This window comes from Oncorhynchus mykiss, chromosome 18 (assembly GCF_057628025.1).
Source record: "Oncorhynchus mykiss isolate SJ-2025 chromosome 18, ASM5762802v1, whole genome shotgun sequence".
Taxonomy (NCBI): Eukaryota; Metazoa; Chordata; class Actinopteri; order Salmoniformes; family Salmonidae; genus Oncorhynchus; species Oncorhynchus mykiss.
Window position 1 is genome coordinate 2125001 of NC_143039.1, and position 14113 is coordinate 2139113.

At 48.5% G+C, this 14113-nt stretch overlaps 3 protein-coding genes across 5 annotated transcripts in view; 2 read left to right on the forward strand and 1 right to left on the reverse strand.

Annotated features, from left to right (window-relative positions):
* Positions 1-3139, forward strand: part of LOC149975348 (vitamin K-dependent protein S-like) — a 39744-nt gene extending 36605 nt beyond the window's left edge. The window contains exon 14 of the mRNA XM_090206934.1: positions 1-3139. This exon is cut by the window's left edge and continues 210 nt beyond it. The gene's annotated coding sequence lies outside the window, so the exon portion shown is untranslated.
* Positions 3140-3259: 120 nt separating this feature from the next.
* Positions 3260-4973, forward strand: LOC149975349 (thioredoxin-like protein 4B). Its single transcript, XM_090206938.1, has 3 exons — positions 3260-3534; positions 3716-3867; positions 4075-4973. The coding sequence occupies exons 1-3, from the start codon at positions 3403-3405 to the stop codon at positions 4238-4240; spliced, it is 450 nt and encodes a 149-aa protein (XP_090063064.1). The 5' UTR covers positions 3260-3402; the 3' UTR covers positions 4241-4973.
* Positions 4974-5799: 826 nt separating this feature from the next.
* On the reverse strand, positions 5800-11367 carry LOC110495336 (cotranscriptional regulator ARB2A homolog). Of its 3 annotated transcripts, XM_090206936.1 has the most exons (4): positions 11124-11303; positions 10101-10353; positions 8361-9284; positions 5800-7773 (listed from the first exon to the last, which is right to left on the reverse strand). In XM_090206936.1, exons 3-4 carry the CDS (start codon positions 9281-9283, stop codon positions 7527-7529), a joined length of 1170 nt encoding a protein of 389 aa, XP_090063062.1. In that variant the 5' UTR covers position 9284; positions 10101-10353; positions 11124-11303; the 3' UTR covers positions 5800-7526. The 3 variants fall into 3 exon arrangements, with proteins under 3 accessions (XP_090063062.1, XP_090063063.1, XP_090063061.1); XM_090206937.1 differs by lacking the exon at positions 10101-10353 and having other exon boundaries at positions 11124-11367; XM_090206935.1 differs by lacking the exons at positions 10101-10353; positions 11124-11303 and having other exon boundaries at positions 8361-9298.
* Positions 11368-14113: the final 2746 nt, after the last annotated feature.

Genomic DNA, 14113 nt, shown 5'->3' on the forward strand with positions numbered 1-14113 from the left:
AGGTCGACCAATCACCACACATCTCTGTCCTGAGGCCCACATCTGTGTATATGATCCTCTACCTAATGATTAGGAGGAGGGGGAGGGAGGGAGGTAGGGGGAGAGGAAGGGAGGGAAGAAAGGAGTGGGGGAGGGAGAGAGGGAAGAAAGGGGGAGGGAGAGAGGGAAGAAAGGAGTGGGGGAGGGAGAGAGGGAAGAAAGGGGGAGGGAGGGAGGTAGGGGGAGAGGGAGGGAGGGAGGGAGGGAAGAAAGGAGTGGGGGAGGGAGAGAGGGAAGAAAGGGGGAGGGAGGGGGGAGGGAGAGAGGGAAGAAAGGGGGAGGGAGGGGGGAGTGGAAGGGAGAAAGGGGGAGGGAGAGATGGTGGGTGAACTTGCACAATGGAGTCATTTCTGTTTATTTAGTTTCCTGCACTCTTTGTTAGACTGTTTTTGAAGATTTCATATTTTTCATTGGACACATTGCCATCACCCTCACCCTCACCATCACCCTCACCATCACCCTCACCATCACCCTCACCATCACCCTCACCATCACCCTCACCCTCACCATCACCCTCACCATCACCCTCACCATCACCCTCACCCTCACCATCACCCTCACCCTCACCCTCACCATCACCCTCACCATCACCCTCACCCTCACCCTCACCATCACCCTCACCCTCACCCTCACCATCACCATCACCCTCACCCTCACCCTCACCCTCACCATCACCATCACCCTCACCCTCACCATCACCCTCACCATCACCATCACCATCACCCTCACCATCACCCTCACCATCACCCTCACCATCACCCTCACCATCACCATCACCATCACCATCACCCTCACCCTCACCATCACCCTCACCATCACCCTCACCATCACCCTCACCCTCACCATCACCCTCACCATCACCATCACCCTCACCATCACCCTCACCCTCACCATCACCCTCACCATCACCCTCACCATCACCCTCACCATCACCCTCACCATCACCATCACCCTCACCATCACCCTCACCATCACCATCACCCTCACCATCACCATCACCCTCACCATCACCCTCACCCTCACCATCACCATCACCCCAACCTCACCCTCACCCTCACCATCACCCTCACCATCACCCTCACCATCACCATCACCATCACCCTCACCCTCACCATCACCCTCACCATCACCATCACCCTCACCATCACCCTCACCCTCACCATCACCCTCACCATCACCCTCACCATCACCCTCACCCTCACCCTCACCATCACCCTCACCATCACCCTCACCATCACCCTCACCATCACCATCACCCCAACCTCACCATCACCCTCACCATCACCCCAACCTCACCATCACCCTCACCATCACCCTCACCCTCACCATCACCCCAACCTCACCATCACCCTCACCCCACCATGGTTTGTATTGCCGTGAAATAAACACCAGGCTCTGTTCCTGTTAAGAAGAGGAGTTACCAAAACATGTTGCCAGGGACACTGACTGTTCCAGCATCACTGGTTCTGTTGCCATAGACACTGACTGTTCCAGCATCACTTGTTCTGTTGCCATAGACACTGACTGTTCCAGCATCACTGGTTCTGTTGCCATAGACACGGACTAATCCAGCATTACTTGTTCTGTTGCCATAGACACTGACTGTTCCAGCATCATTGGTTCTGTTGCCAGGGGTTCCATAGACATGTAGTGAAACAGCTGATCTCTGGAAGGTTCTGATACAGTGGAATGACCTGGGATACATGGTTCTGGTATATACAGTCGGAAGTTTACATACACTTAGGTTGGAGTCATTAAAACTTGTTTTTCAACCACTCCACAAATGTCTTGTTAACAAACTATAGTTTTGGCAAGTCGGTTAGGACATCTACTTTGTGTATGACACACGCAATTTTTCCAACAATTGTTAAAATCAATATCCACAGTAAAACGAGTCCTATATCAACATAACCTGAAAGGCCGCTCAGCAGGGAAGAAGCCACTGCTCCAAAACCGCCATAAAAAAGCCAGACTACAGTTTGCAACTGCACATGGGGACAAAGAGTGTACTTTTTGGAGAAATGTCCTCTGGTCTGATGAAACAAAAATATAACTGTTTGGCCATAATGACCATCGTTATGTTTGGAGGCTTGCAAGCCGAAGAACACCATCCCAACCGTGAAGCACGGGGGTGGCAGCATCATGTTGTGGGGGTGCTTTGCTGCAGGAGGGACTGTTGCACTTCACAAAATAGATGACATCATGAGGGAGGAAAATGATGTGGATATATTGAAGCAACATCTCAAGACATCAGTCAGGAAGTTAAAGCTTGGTCGCAAATGGGTCTTCCAAATGAACAATGACCCCAAGCATACTTCCAAAGTTGTGGCAAAATGGCTTAAGGACAACAAAGTCAAGGTATTGGAGTGGCCATCACAAAGCTCTGACCTCAATCCCATAGAAAATTTGTGGGCAGCACTGAAAAACGTGTGCGAGCAAGGAGGCCTCCAAACCTGACTCAGTTACACCAGCTCTGTCAGGAGGAATGGGCCAAAATTCATTCAACTTATTGTGGGAAGCTTGTGGAAGGCCACCTGAAACGTTTGACCCAAGTTAAACAATTTAAAGGCAATGCTACCTGATAGGTAATTGAGTCGATGTAAACTTCTGACCCACTGGGAATGTGATGAAAGAAATAAAATCTGAAATAAATAATTCTCTACTATTATTCTGACATTTCACATTCTTAAAAGTGGTGATCCTAACTGACCTAAAGAAAGTGAATTTTTACTAGGATTAAATGTCAGGGATTGTGAAACTGAGTTTAAATGTATTTGGCTAAGGTGTATGTAAACTTCCGACTTCAACTGTATGTAGATGAGATAGATTGAGGGTGATTTCTGGTTCTCTCTTTTGTCTCTCTCCCTTTCTTCAGACACCCCAATGGTTAACTGTATAGAAAAACATGCTCACTTTAATATATAAGTTAAACGTAGTTGTTTTTGTTGATGGATTGAGTGGTTTTTTGTGTGTTTATTTGAACAAAAGTGATCCAAAGCATACTTGCTTTGGTACGAAAAACTGTGGTTGTGTCTGAAGTATTTCTAGCCTACTGCTTCTAATCAAATCAAATGTATTTATTAAAGCCCTTCTTACATCAGCTGATATCTCAAAGTGCTATAAAACCCCAAACAGCAAGCTAAAATGTACTAGCCATACTACGTACGGATATACTAGTAAAACGCAGTATTAGACGTTAAACAAATATCAACATACTTGGCTCAAACGACAGGAAAGAAGCAGCGGACACTAGCGGCTGTTCGGTCACAGTTTCTGACGGACGTTTTATGGTGTTACACAACATACCGGTACGTCCATTTTCGTTTGTCAAACTGAACACAATGCTAGCCACCAGCTAACAAAATGAGTTTGTTTTTGGCCAAATTGTCATGCAAAAGGGACATAGACGAGGTAATAAAAACTGTCGCTGAAAAGGTTTTAGTTCTTCGGTTTGGAAGAGATGAAGACTCGGTCTGCCTGCAGCTTGACGAGATTGTAAGTAGCTAACATTAGCATGTGTAGCTAGCTGGCTAACTACTACAATATTGTGGCCAGTAAACATTGACATGCATGTCAGTCGTTACCAATATTTACACCAACACTGTCATTGTAAAAAATAAAAAAAAAACGTTTGTCTGTCTGAATCGGAATGACCGTGTTGTCATTCTTTTGCCAGCTGTCCAAAACCGCCCACGACCTGAGTAACATGGCGTCTATCTACATCGTGGATGTGGACTCGGCTCCCGTCTACACGAGATACTTCGACATCAGCTACATCCCGTCTACCGTCTTCTTCTTCAACGGACAACACATGAAGGTTGATTATGGGTGAGTGGTGACATCTTAGTGTTGAGAAGGAAGATGGCCTACAACTGGACTCGGGCGCTAGAATACCACTGGTTGATTATACAGTCTTAGTTTCAGTGAGTTGTAACACACTCCTTTTAATGTCATAGTTGTGGGTACTCCTCATATTAGCTACAAACCATTTCCCCTTTGTAGGCCTATAGCTAAAACACTGTTGTCCCTATACAGGTCTCCAGATCACACCAAGTTTGTGGGCAGTTTTAAGACCAAGCAGGACTTCCTGGATCTGATCGAGGTGATCTACAGAGGAGCTATGAGAGGGAAGATGATTGTCAAGAGTCCCATCGACCCTCAGAACATCCCTAAGTACGACCTGCTCTACCATGGGATCTAACCCCATCACGACCTGCTCAACCATGGGATCTAACCCCATCACGACCTGCTCAACCATGGGATCTAACCCCATCACGACCTGCTCAACCATGGGATCTAACCCCATCACGACCTGCTCAACCATGGGATCTAACCCCATCAAGACCTGCTCAACCATGGGATCTAACCCCATCAAGACCTGCTCAACCATGGGATCTAGATTTCACCACGATTCCTCACCCTTCAGTGCGGTTTCAAGCACCCTGGCTGCAGATGTTGTCTGGGGGGCCTTCAGCACGGTTTGAGCGCTCAAGCTGCCGACAATTCATGGGAAAAGAAAACGTCTGACCAGCACAGAACGGATTGGCCCAGCACAGAACAGATTGGCCCAGCACAGAACGGATTGGCTCAGCACAGAACCGATTGGCCCAGCACAGAACCGATTGGCTCAGCCTGGACAATTGTGGTATTGGCGTTATCAAGAGACACCACTGCAGCTGGCGCCATCTCACTTCACCATGTTTAGTGAAACTGTCCATAACGTGAGGGTTGATATTTCCTAGGGAAATAGATCTCTATAAGAGACACAGGTACATGTCAGAGTGGACAATCCTTTATTTCATACAATGAAGACTCGTTGACAGCTGGACATTTCTTGTTGCCTCTTGTTTATAGTGGGAATGCTGAATCTAATGTATGTTTGGTGACAAGGTCTGACCCCTTTTTAAATGTGTTAATAAATGTGTCACTTCAAATAATGTTTGGTTTCATCTCTACTGTTTCACCACAATAAATCATTATCTGCTAAATAAATGTAATAAGGCCATTCACAGTGCAGGAGATCCTTGTATTATCTAAGCCCAGGCACTACAGACTGCAGGAGATCCTTGTATTATCTAAGCCCAGGCACCACAGACTGCAGGAGATCCTTGTATTATCTAAGCCCAGGCACTACAGACTGCAGGAGATCCTTGTATTATCTAAGCCCAGGCACTACAGACTGCAGGAGATCCTTGTATTATCTAAGCCCAGGCACCACAGACAGTGCTCGAGGTCCTTGTATTATCTAAGCCCAGGCACTACAGACTGCAGGAGATCCTTGTATTATCTAAGCCCAGGCACCACAGACAGTGCTGGAGATCCTTGTGTTATCTTGTATTTAGTAACTTATTTTGAAGAGGCTGATTGGGTCTAAATGGGCTTTTGGTGTTCGTCTTCAGTGTTACTTGTCGTTAACTGACATTTCCATAAAGTCAGACTTCCCACACCTACTCATTCTTCTCAGAGTCATCTACATTCGCCGAGTTGTGTGGTTACCATGAGATATATTACCCAGACTTCCCCAGAGTTGTGTGGTTACCATGAGATATATTACCCAGAGTTGTGTGGTTACCATGAGATATTGCCCAGAGTTGTGTGGTTACCATGAGATTTATTACCCAGAGTTGTGTGGTTACCATGAGATATATTGCCCAGAGTTGTGTGGTTACCATGAGATATATTGCCCAGAGTTGTGTGGTTACCATGAGATATATTGCCCAGAGTTGTGTGGTTACCATGAGATATATTACCCAGAGGGAATTGTTGATAAATGCGGTACATTTTTTATTCTAGATAACATTTTATTTGTATAAATGTGCCAAAAAAAATGCATTTTACATGTCTTTAAATGTCTTTAGTATTTCACAGATAGTAAGATGAAAAAAAGTATTTATCCACAATCTGCTATCGACAAGTCCGACCCTGGAGAGTCTTAACAAAATGAAACTAAATATTTAGGAGGACCTGGAGTGTCTTAACAAAATGACACTAAATATTTAGGATGACCTGGAGTGTCTTAACAAAATGACACTAAATATTTAGGATGACCTGGAGTGTCTTAACAAAATGACACTAAATATTTAGGATGACCTGGAGTGTCTTAACAAAATGAAACTAAATATTTAGGAGGACCTGGAGTGTCTTAACAAAATGACACTAAATATTTAGGAGGACCTGGAGTGTCTTAACAAAATGACACTAAATATTTAGGAGGACCTGGAGTGTCTTAACAAAATGACACTAAATATTTAGGATGACCTCATCCAGAGTCCAGGAAAATGTATTTGCGTGAATTAGACACGTGTCTTTCTGACCGTAAGATAAATACTAAATTCCCACTGTACTCCTGTACTTCACTGGTGCTGTCAGTAAGGCCTGGTGATGCCTCTCCCACTGTGAGGTCTGATCTGTCCCACTGGTGCTGTCAGTAAGGCCTGGTGATGCCTCTCCCACTGTGAGGTCTGATCTGTCCCACTGGTGCTGTCAGTAAGGCCTGGTGATGCCTCTCCCGTTGTGAGGTCTGATCTGTCCCACTGGTGCTGTCAATAAGGCCTGGCGATTGCCTCTCCCGTTGTGAGGTCTGATCTGTCCCACTGGTGCTGTCAATAAGGCCTGGTGATGCCTCTCCCGTTGTGAGGTCTGATCTGTCCCACTGGTGCTGTCAATAAGGCCTGGTGATGCCTCTCCCGTTGTGAGGTCTGATCTGTCCCACTGGTGCTGTCAGTAAGGCCTGGCGATGCCTCTCCCGTTGTGAGGTCTGATCTGTCCCACTGGTGCTGTCAGTAAGGCCTGGTGATGCCTCTCCCACTGTGAGGTCTGATCTGTCCCACTGGTGCTGTCAATAAGGCCTGGTGATGCCTCTCCCACTGTGAGGTCTGATCTGTCCCACTGGTGCTGTTAGTAAGGCCTGGTGATGCCTCTCCCGTTGTGAGGTCTGATCTGTCCCACTGGTGCTGTCAATAAGGCCTGGTGATGCCTCTCCCGTTGTGAGGTCTGATCTGTCCCACTGGTGCTGTCAGTAAGGCCTGGTGATGCCTCTCCCGTTGTGAGGTCTGATCTGTCCCACTGGTGCTATCAGTAAGGCCTGGTGATGCCTCTCCCACTGTGAGGTCTGATCTGTCCCACTGGTGCTGTCAGTAAGGCCTGGTGATGCCTCTCCCGTTGTGAGGTCTGATCTGTCCCACTGGTGCTGTCAGTAAGGCCTGGTGATGCCTCTCCCGCTGTGAGGTCTGATCTGTCCCACTGGTGCTGTCAGTAAGGCCTGGTGATGCCTCTCCCGTTGTGAGGTCTGATCTGTCCCACTGGTGCTGTCAGTAAGGCCTGGTGATGCCTCTCCCGTTGTGAGGTCTGATCTGTCCCACTGGTGCTATCAGTAAGGCCTGGTGATGCCTCTCCCGTTGTGAGGTCTGATCTGTCCCACTGGTGCTGTCAGTAAGGCCTGGTGATGCCTCTCCCGTTGTGAGGTCTGATCTGTCCCACTGGTGCTGTCAGTAAGGCCTGGTGATGCCTCTCCCACTGTGAGGTCTGATCTGTCCCACTGTGCCCCTGCTGCGGGTCACCATACTGAAGGTGGTGGGTGGTTTAGGACTCAGCGTTTTGGAGAAGAACCTGAACACAGACTCCATGCAGACAGATGGAGCCGCGTCATGACTCTGCGTCCCAGCTGACATCTGAGGGCATCCTGCTTTCAGCGACCCCACCGGCTGGTTCAGGGGCTTGGAGCTCAGTACCCACCTAACAGGCAACGTGTTATGTAATGTGCAATGTAAAAGAGAATATATTGTCAATTACTTCCCTGGTTATATAAAGACACCAACCCACCTCCTGGAGCGTGTCCTGACTTCCCTGGTTATATAAAGACACCAACCCACCTCCTAGAGCGTTTCCTGACTTCCCTGGTTATATAAAGACATCAACCCACCTCCTGGAGCGTGTCCTGACTTCCCTGGTTATATAAAGACATCAACCCACCTCCTAGAGCGTGTCCTGACTTCCCTGGTTATATAAAGACACCAACCCACCTCCTAGAGCGTTTCCTGACTTCCCTGGTTATATAAAGACACCAACCCACCTCCTAGAGCGTTTCCTGACTTCCCTGGTTATATAAAGACATCAACCCACCTCCTGGAGCGTGTCCTGACTTCCCTGGTTATATAAAGACATCAACCCACCTCCTAGAGCGTGTCCTGACTTCCCTGGTTATATAAAGACATCAACCCACCTCCTAGAGCGTGTCCTGACTTCCCTGGTTATATAAAGACATCAACCCACCTCCTAGAGCGTGTCCTGACTTCCCTGGTTATATAAAGACATCAACCCACCTCCTAGAGCGTGTCCTCAGCCACTCCCGGCCCACCGCGTCCAACTGCTGGTGCCACAGGCTGTGGGAGGAGTCCAGGAAGGCCGCCGCCCACACCTGCCCCACCACTTGTTGTGGGCGTCGGCACAGCAGGTCCACGAACGCCAGGCCTCCATAACCGTGCGCTACTACGACGACACGCCGGGAGACGCAGCGCGACACCAGGAGGTCCCAGACGCGGTGAACGTGCTCCTCCGGAGTCTCCCCAACACCTCCTCCCTGGTTGGGGTTCATCAGGAGGACAGAGCTGCCCTCTTCTAGGACCCTCTTCACGTAGGGGATCATGCTGCCTCTTTCCAGACCTCGGCTGGCAGCAGCCCTCCAGCTCCACAGCCCGCAGCGCATCGTTCCCCGGTCCTGGACCACCACCAACAGGGTGGCAGGGCTCTCCAGGGCCCCAGGGGAGAGGTACACGTAGCCCTGGCTGGGGGCTCCTCGGTGGGGGCTAAAGTAGACCCTGTGGTCCCCCTGCCCCTGATGCTCTGGTGGAGGAGGGAGGTAGACCTCCTTGCTGAGAGATGGAGGAGGGAGGTAGACCCCCTTGCTGAGAGATGGAGGAGGGAGGTAGACCCCCTTGCTGTGGGGTGGAGGAGGGAGGTAGAGCTCCTTGCTGAGAGGTGGGAGGTAGAGCCTGAAGAGGTGCAGCTGCTCCTCCAGGAGAGAGTGAACGTGTTGGGTGATGTGGAGACATAAGGCCTGGTCCTCTCTCTGGGCGGCGTCTGGGTCACAGCTCCGCTGGAACATGAAGGGCTCCTGGGTGACCCGGTGACACAGACGCCCGTCCGAGGTGAAGCGATAGGGGAAGATTGAGGGAGGGGAGACAGTCTGACCCCCCTGGCTCTGGGTCTGACCCTGGCTCTTAGCGGTGTCCAATATTAACTCCATCCTGGCGCAAAGCATAAAGAGAGATGTCAAACACTGGGCCAACTGATCCCGTTAGTCTCTAGCCTGGGAGTATTGAGGGAGGGCTATCTGATCCCGTTAGTCTCTAGCCTGGGGGTATTGAGGAAGGGCTATCTGATCCCGTTAGTCTCTAGCCTGGGAGTATTGAGGAAGGGCTATCTGATCCCGTTGGTCTCTAGCCTGGGAATATTGAGGAAGGGCTATCTGATCCCGTTAGTCTCTAGCCTGGGAGTATTGAGGAAGGGCTATCTGATCCCGTTAGTCTCTAGCCTGGGAGTATTGAGGAAGGGCTACGTCTAGCCTGGGAGTATTGAGGAAGGGCTATCTGATCCCGTTAGTCTCTAGCCTGGGAGTATTGAGGAAGGGCTATCTGATCCCGTTAGTCTCTAGCCTGGGAGTATTGAGGAAGTAAGCACATTGTTATTTGTTTTCAGGGATCATTTTACATTTCATGTAATAGATAGTGGGTTTCCAAATGATTGACACCCTTGATAAAGATGAGCAGAAATGACTGTATTAAATTATACAAACACTAAGCTATATTGTACGCTGTGATTTTTGGGGGGTAATTATATAATGTTATGCTAATGCAACTGTTCCATTGGTGTGTGGCTAAAGAGCTCTCTATTCACGTCATCCAACAAATGTAAACGGCTGGCGTTTTCTAAACGCAACTTGGATTGGAACCTGGTGCTTTGGGTCAGATCACCTGTAAATAGAGCTCTTTGTCCACGCAGACCAGCGGGGGGTTTGGTGTCCAAATCAGGATGTATGAGCAGAGAATAACCCCATTACCTACTGTGGAATATGGTGCTGGATCTTTGATGTTATGGGGGCCGTTCTGCTTCCGCTGGTCCTGGGGCTCCGGATGCTTCCGCTGGTCCTGGGGCTCCGGATGCTTCTGCTGGTCCTGGGGCTCTGAAAGCTTCCGCTGGTCCTGGGGCTCCGGATGCGTCCGCTGGTCCTGGGGCTCCGGATGCGTCCGCTGGTCCTGGGGCTCCAGATGCTTCCGCTGGTCCTGGGGCTCCGGATGCTTCCGCTGGTCCTGGGGCCTTTGTTAAGGTCAACGGCATCATGAACTCTACCAAGTACCAGGACATTTTAGCCCCAAAAAAACTGGTTGCCTCTGTCAGGTAGCTGAAACTTGTCCCCAAGTGGATCTTCCAGTAAGACAATAACCCCAAGCACACATAAAAATCCACAAAGAAATTGTTAATTGGCCACCAAAAATCAACATTTTGCAATGGCCATCTCAGTCTCCGGACTTAAAAACCCCATTGAAAGGCCATCTCAGTCTCCGGACTTAAAAACCCCATTGAATGGCCATCTCAGTCTCCGGACTTAAAAACCCCATTGAAAGGCCATCTCAGTCTCCGGACTTAAAAACCCCATTGAAAGGCCATCTCAGTCTCCGGACTTAAAAACCCCATTGAAAGGCCATCTCAGTCTCCGGACTTAAAAACCCCATTGAAAGGCCATCTCAGTCTCCGGACTTAAAAACCCCATTGAAAGGCCATCTCAGTCTCCGGACTTAAAATCCCCATTGAAAACCTTTGAATTGCAGAGGGCAGTTCATAAACACATTTCATACAGTCCTTTTTTCTCTCATCTTTACCAAGGGTGTCAATAATTTGGGACCCCACTGTATATCCTAACCAAGGGTGTCAATCATTTGGGACCCCAGTGTATATCCTAACCAATAACAGGTCAAACGGTTTGCATTACCATTTATTTAAACTAGGATTTATTTTTGCATTGGATTTATCAGTTCATTTATCACCATGGCTACTGGCTAATAGCATCCCTCCTCACCAAAACATACCTGGCTAAAGTGATGCGTTGTGGCACTCGTCAGCCAAAAATAGTCGCTGTATGCGTTCTGGCGACCAGTTGTATCCAATAACCCAAAGAAGCCAATGAGAAAAGGCACTAAACGTTACTTTACTCTCGACTGAATATTAGTAATGACCGCTCCGATGATGCTTTGACAGATGGAAGCTACAAACGAAAAGCGACGACGTGACGACTCAACCCCCATCTATAGGTCAAGGTGCATGACATAGTGCGCGAATGGCATGGAAATGACGCGTGACATAATCAGTCACAAGATACAAATATATGCTTTTTATTTTATTTATTTTTTAAATTTTATGTTTAACTTAGAGATAACAAGCTTCAACCACACAGAGATGCTTTTATTAAAAATATTACGTTTTATTGTACACTTAATTCACACTATTTATTACTGAGCAATATGATATGGCCATTTCAGGACGGCCATCTTTATCCACACTATTTATTACTGAGCAATATGATATGGCCATTTCAGGACGGCCATCTTTATCCACACTATTTATTACTGAGCAATATGATATGGCCATTTCAGGACGGCCATCTTTATCCACACTATTTATTACTGAGCAATATGATATGGCCATTTCACGATTGTCATCTTTATCCACACATTGGCAATTGTTCCACAATGAACGTATTATGAAGTATATGAGTTAAATATCATTTTTTTTTGCATGTTGCTAGATCTTTCTCTATGTCTGCCGGGTGCTGTGAGCGTGTGTGATGATGGTTGGTGGCTTGTATCCAAATGACCTTTCGCCATGTTGATCCGTCTACTTGTCTGTCTACCCCTGCTGTCATACAGGGGGTCGGACCTCCGGGTGCCACTGCAGGAACACAGGGTCAGAGGTCATAGATTAGGGACAAGGTCAAGGAGTGGTTGATGAGAGGTGTTGTGGTCAGAGAGCATGACGGACTAGAAAGGGTTCCCGCTACCAGGATAAATACGCCTGGTCTGAAAACAATCTATGCATTTTACATGATTGGGCAGGGGCACTGGCATGAGTGGGCCTGGGAGAGGCATTGGCCCACCCACTTGGAGCCAGGACCAACCATTGGCTCACATCAACACCGTTATCCCAGAAATCCTAGACCCACTCCAATTTGCATACCGCCCCAACAGATCCACAGGTGATGCAATCTCTATTGCCCCTCCACACTGGCCTCTCCCACCTGGACAAACGGAACACCTACGTGAGAACGCTGTTCATTGACTACAGCTCAGTGTTCAACACCATAGTGCCCACGAAGCTCATCACTAAACTAAGGACCCTGGGACTAAACACCTTCCTCTGCAACTGGATCCTGGACTTCCTGACGGGCCGCCCCCAGGTGGTAAGGGTAGGTAACAACACATCTGCCATGCTGACCTCAACACGGGGGCCCCCTCGGGGGTGCGTGCTCAGTCCCCTCCTGTACTCCCTGTTCACCCACGACTGCGTGGCCAAGCACGACTCCAACACCATCAATAAGTGAGACAGCCTTTAGGGAGGAGGTCAGAGACCTGGCCGTGTGGTGCCAGAATAACAACCTATCCCTCAATGTAACCAAGACTAAGGAGATGATTGAAGACCGAGCACTCTCCCATTCTCATCGATGGGGCTGTAGTGGAGCAGGTTGAGACCTTCAAGTTCCTTGGTGTCCACATCACCAACAAACTAGAATGGTCCAAACACACCAAGACAGTCGTGAAGAGGGCACGACAAAGCCTATTCCCCCTCAGGAGACTGAAAAGATTTGGCATGGTTCCTCAAATCCTCAAAAAAGTTATACAACTGCACCATCAAGAGCATCCTGACTGGCTGCATCACCAATACACTACAACCTGACTGGCTGCATCACCAATACACTACAACCTGACTGGCTGCATCACCAATACACTACATCCTGACTGGCTGCATCACCAATACACTACAACCTGACTGGCTGCATCACCAATACACTACAACCTGACTGGCTGCATCACCAATACACTACAACCTGACTGGCTGCATCACCAATACACTACAACCTGACTGGCTGCATCACCAATACACTACAACCACTACACTACAACCACTACACTACAACCTGACTGGCTGCATCACCACTACACTACAACCTGACTGGCTGCATCACCAATACACTACAACCACTACACTACAACCTGACTGGCTGCATCACCAATACACTACAACCACTACACTACAACCTGACTGGCTGCATCACCACTACACTTCAACCTGACTGGCTGCATCACCAATACACTACAACCTGACTGGCTGCATCACCAATACACTACAACCACTACACTACAACCTGACTGGCTGCATCACCAATACACTACAACCACTACACTACAACCTGACTGGCTGCATCACCACTACACTACAACCTGACTGGCTGCATCACCAATACACTACAACCTGACTGGCTGCATCACCAATACACTACAACCTGACTGGCTGCATCACCAATACACTACAACCTGACTGGCTGCATCACCAATACACTACATCCTGACTGGCTGCATCACCAATACACTACATCCTGACTGGCTGCATCACCAATACACTACAACCTGACTGGCTGCATCACCAATACACTACATCCTGACTGGCTGCATCACCAATACACTACATCCTGACTGGCTGCATCACCAATACACTACAACCTGACTGGCTGCATCACCAATACACTACAACCTGACTGGCTGCATCACCAATACACTACAACCTGACTGGCTGCATCACCAATACACTACATCCTGACTGGCTGCATCACCAATACACTACATCCTGACTGGCTGCATCACTGCTTGGTATTCCCAATACCCATTTAATACCCACTGATTCCCAACACCCACTGATTCCCAATACCCATTTAATACCCACTGATTCCCAACACCCACTGATTCCCAATACCCATTTAATACCCACCGATTCCCAATACCCATTTAATACCCACTGATTCCCAATA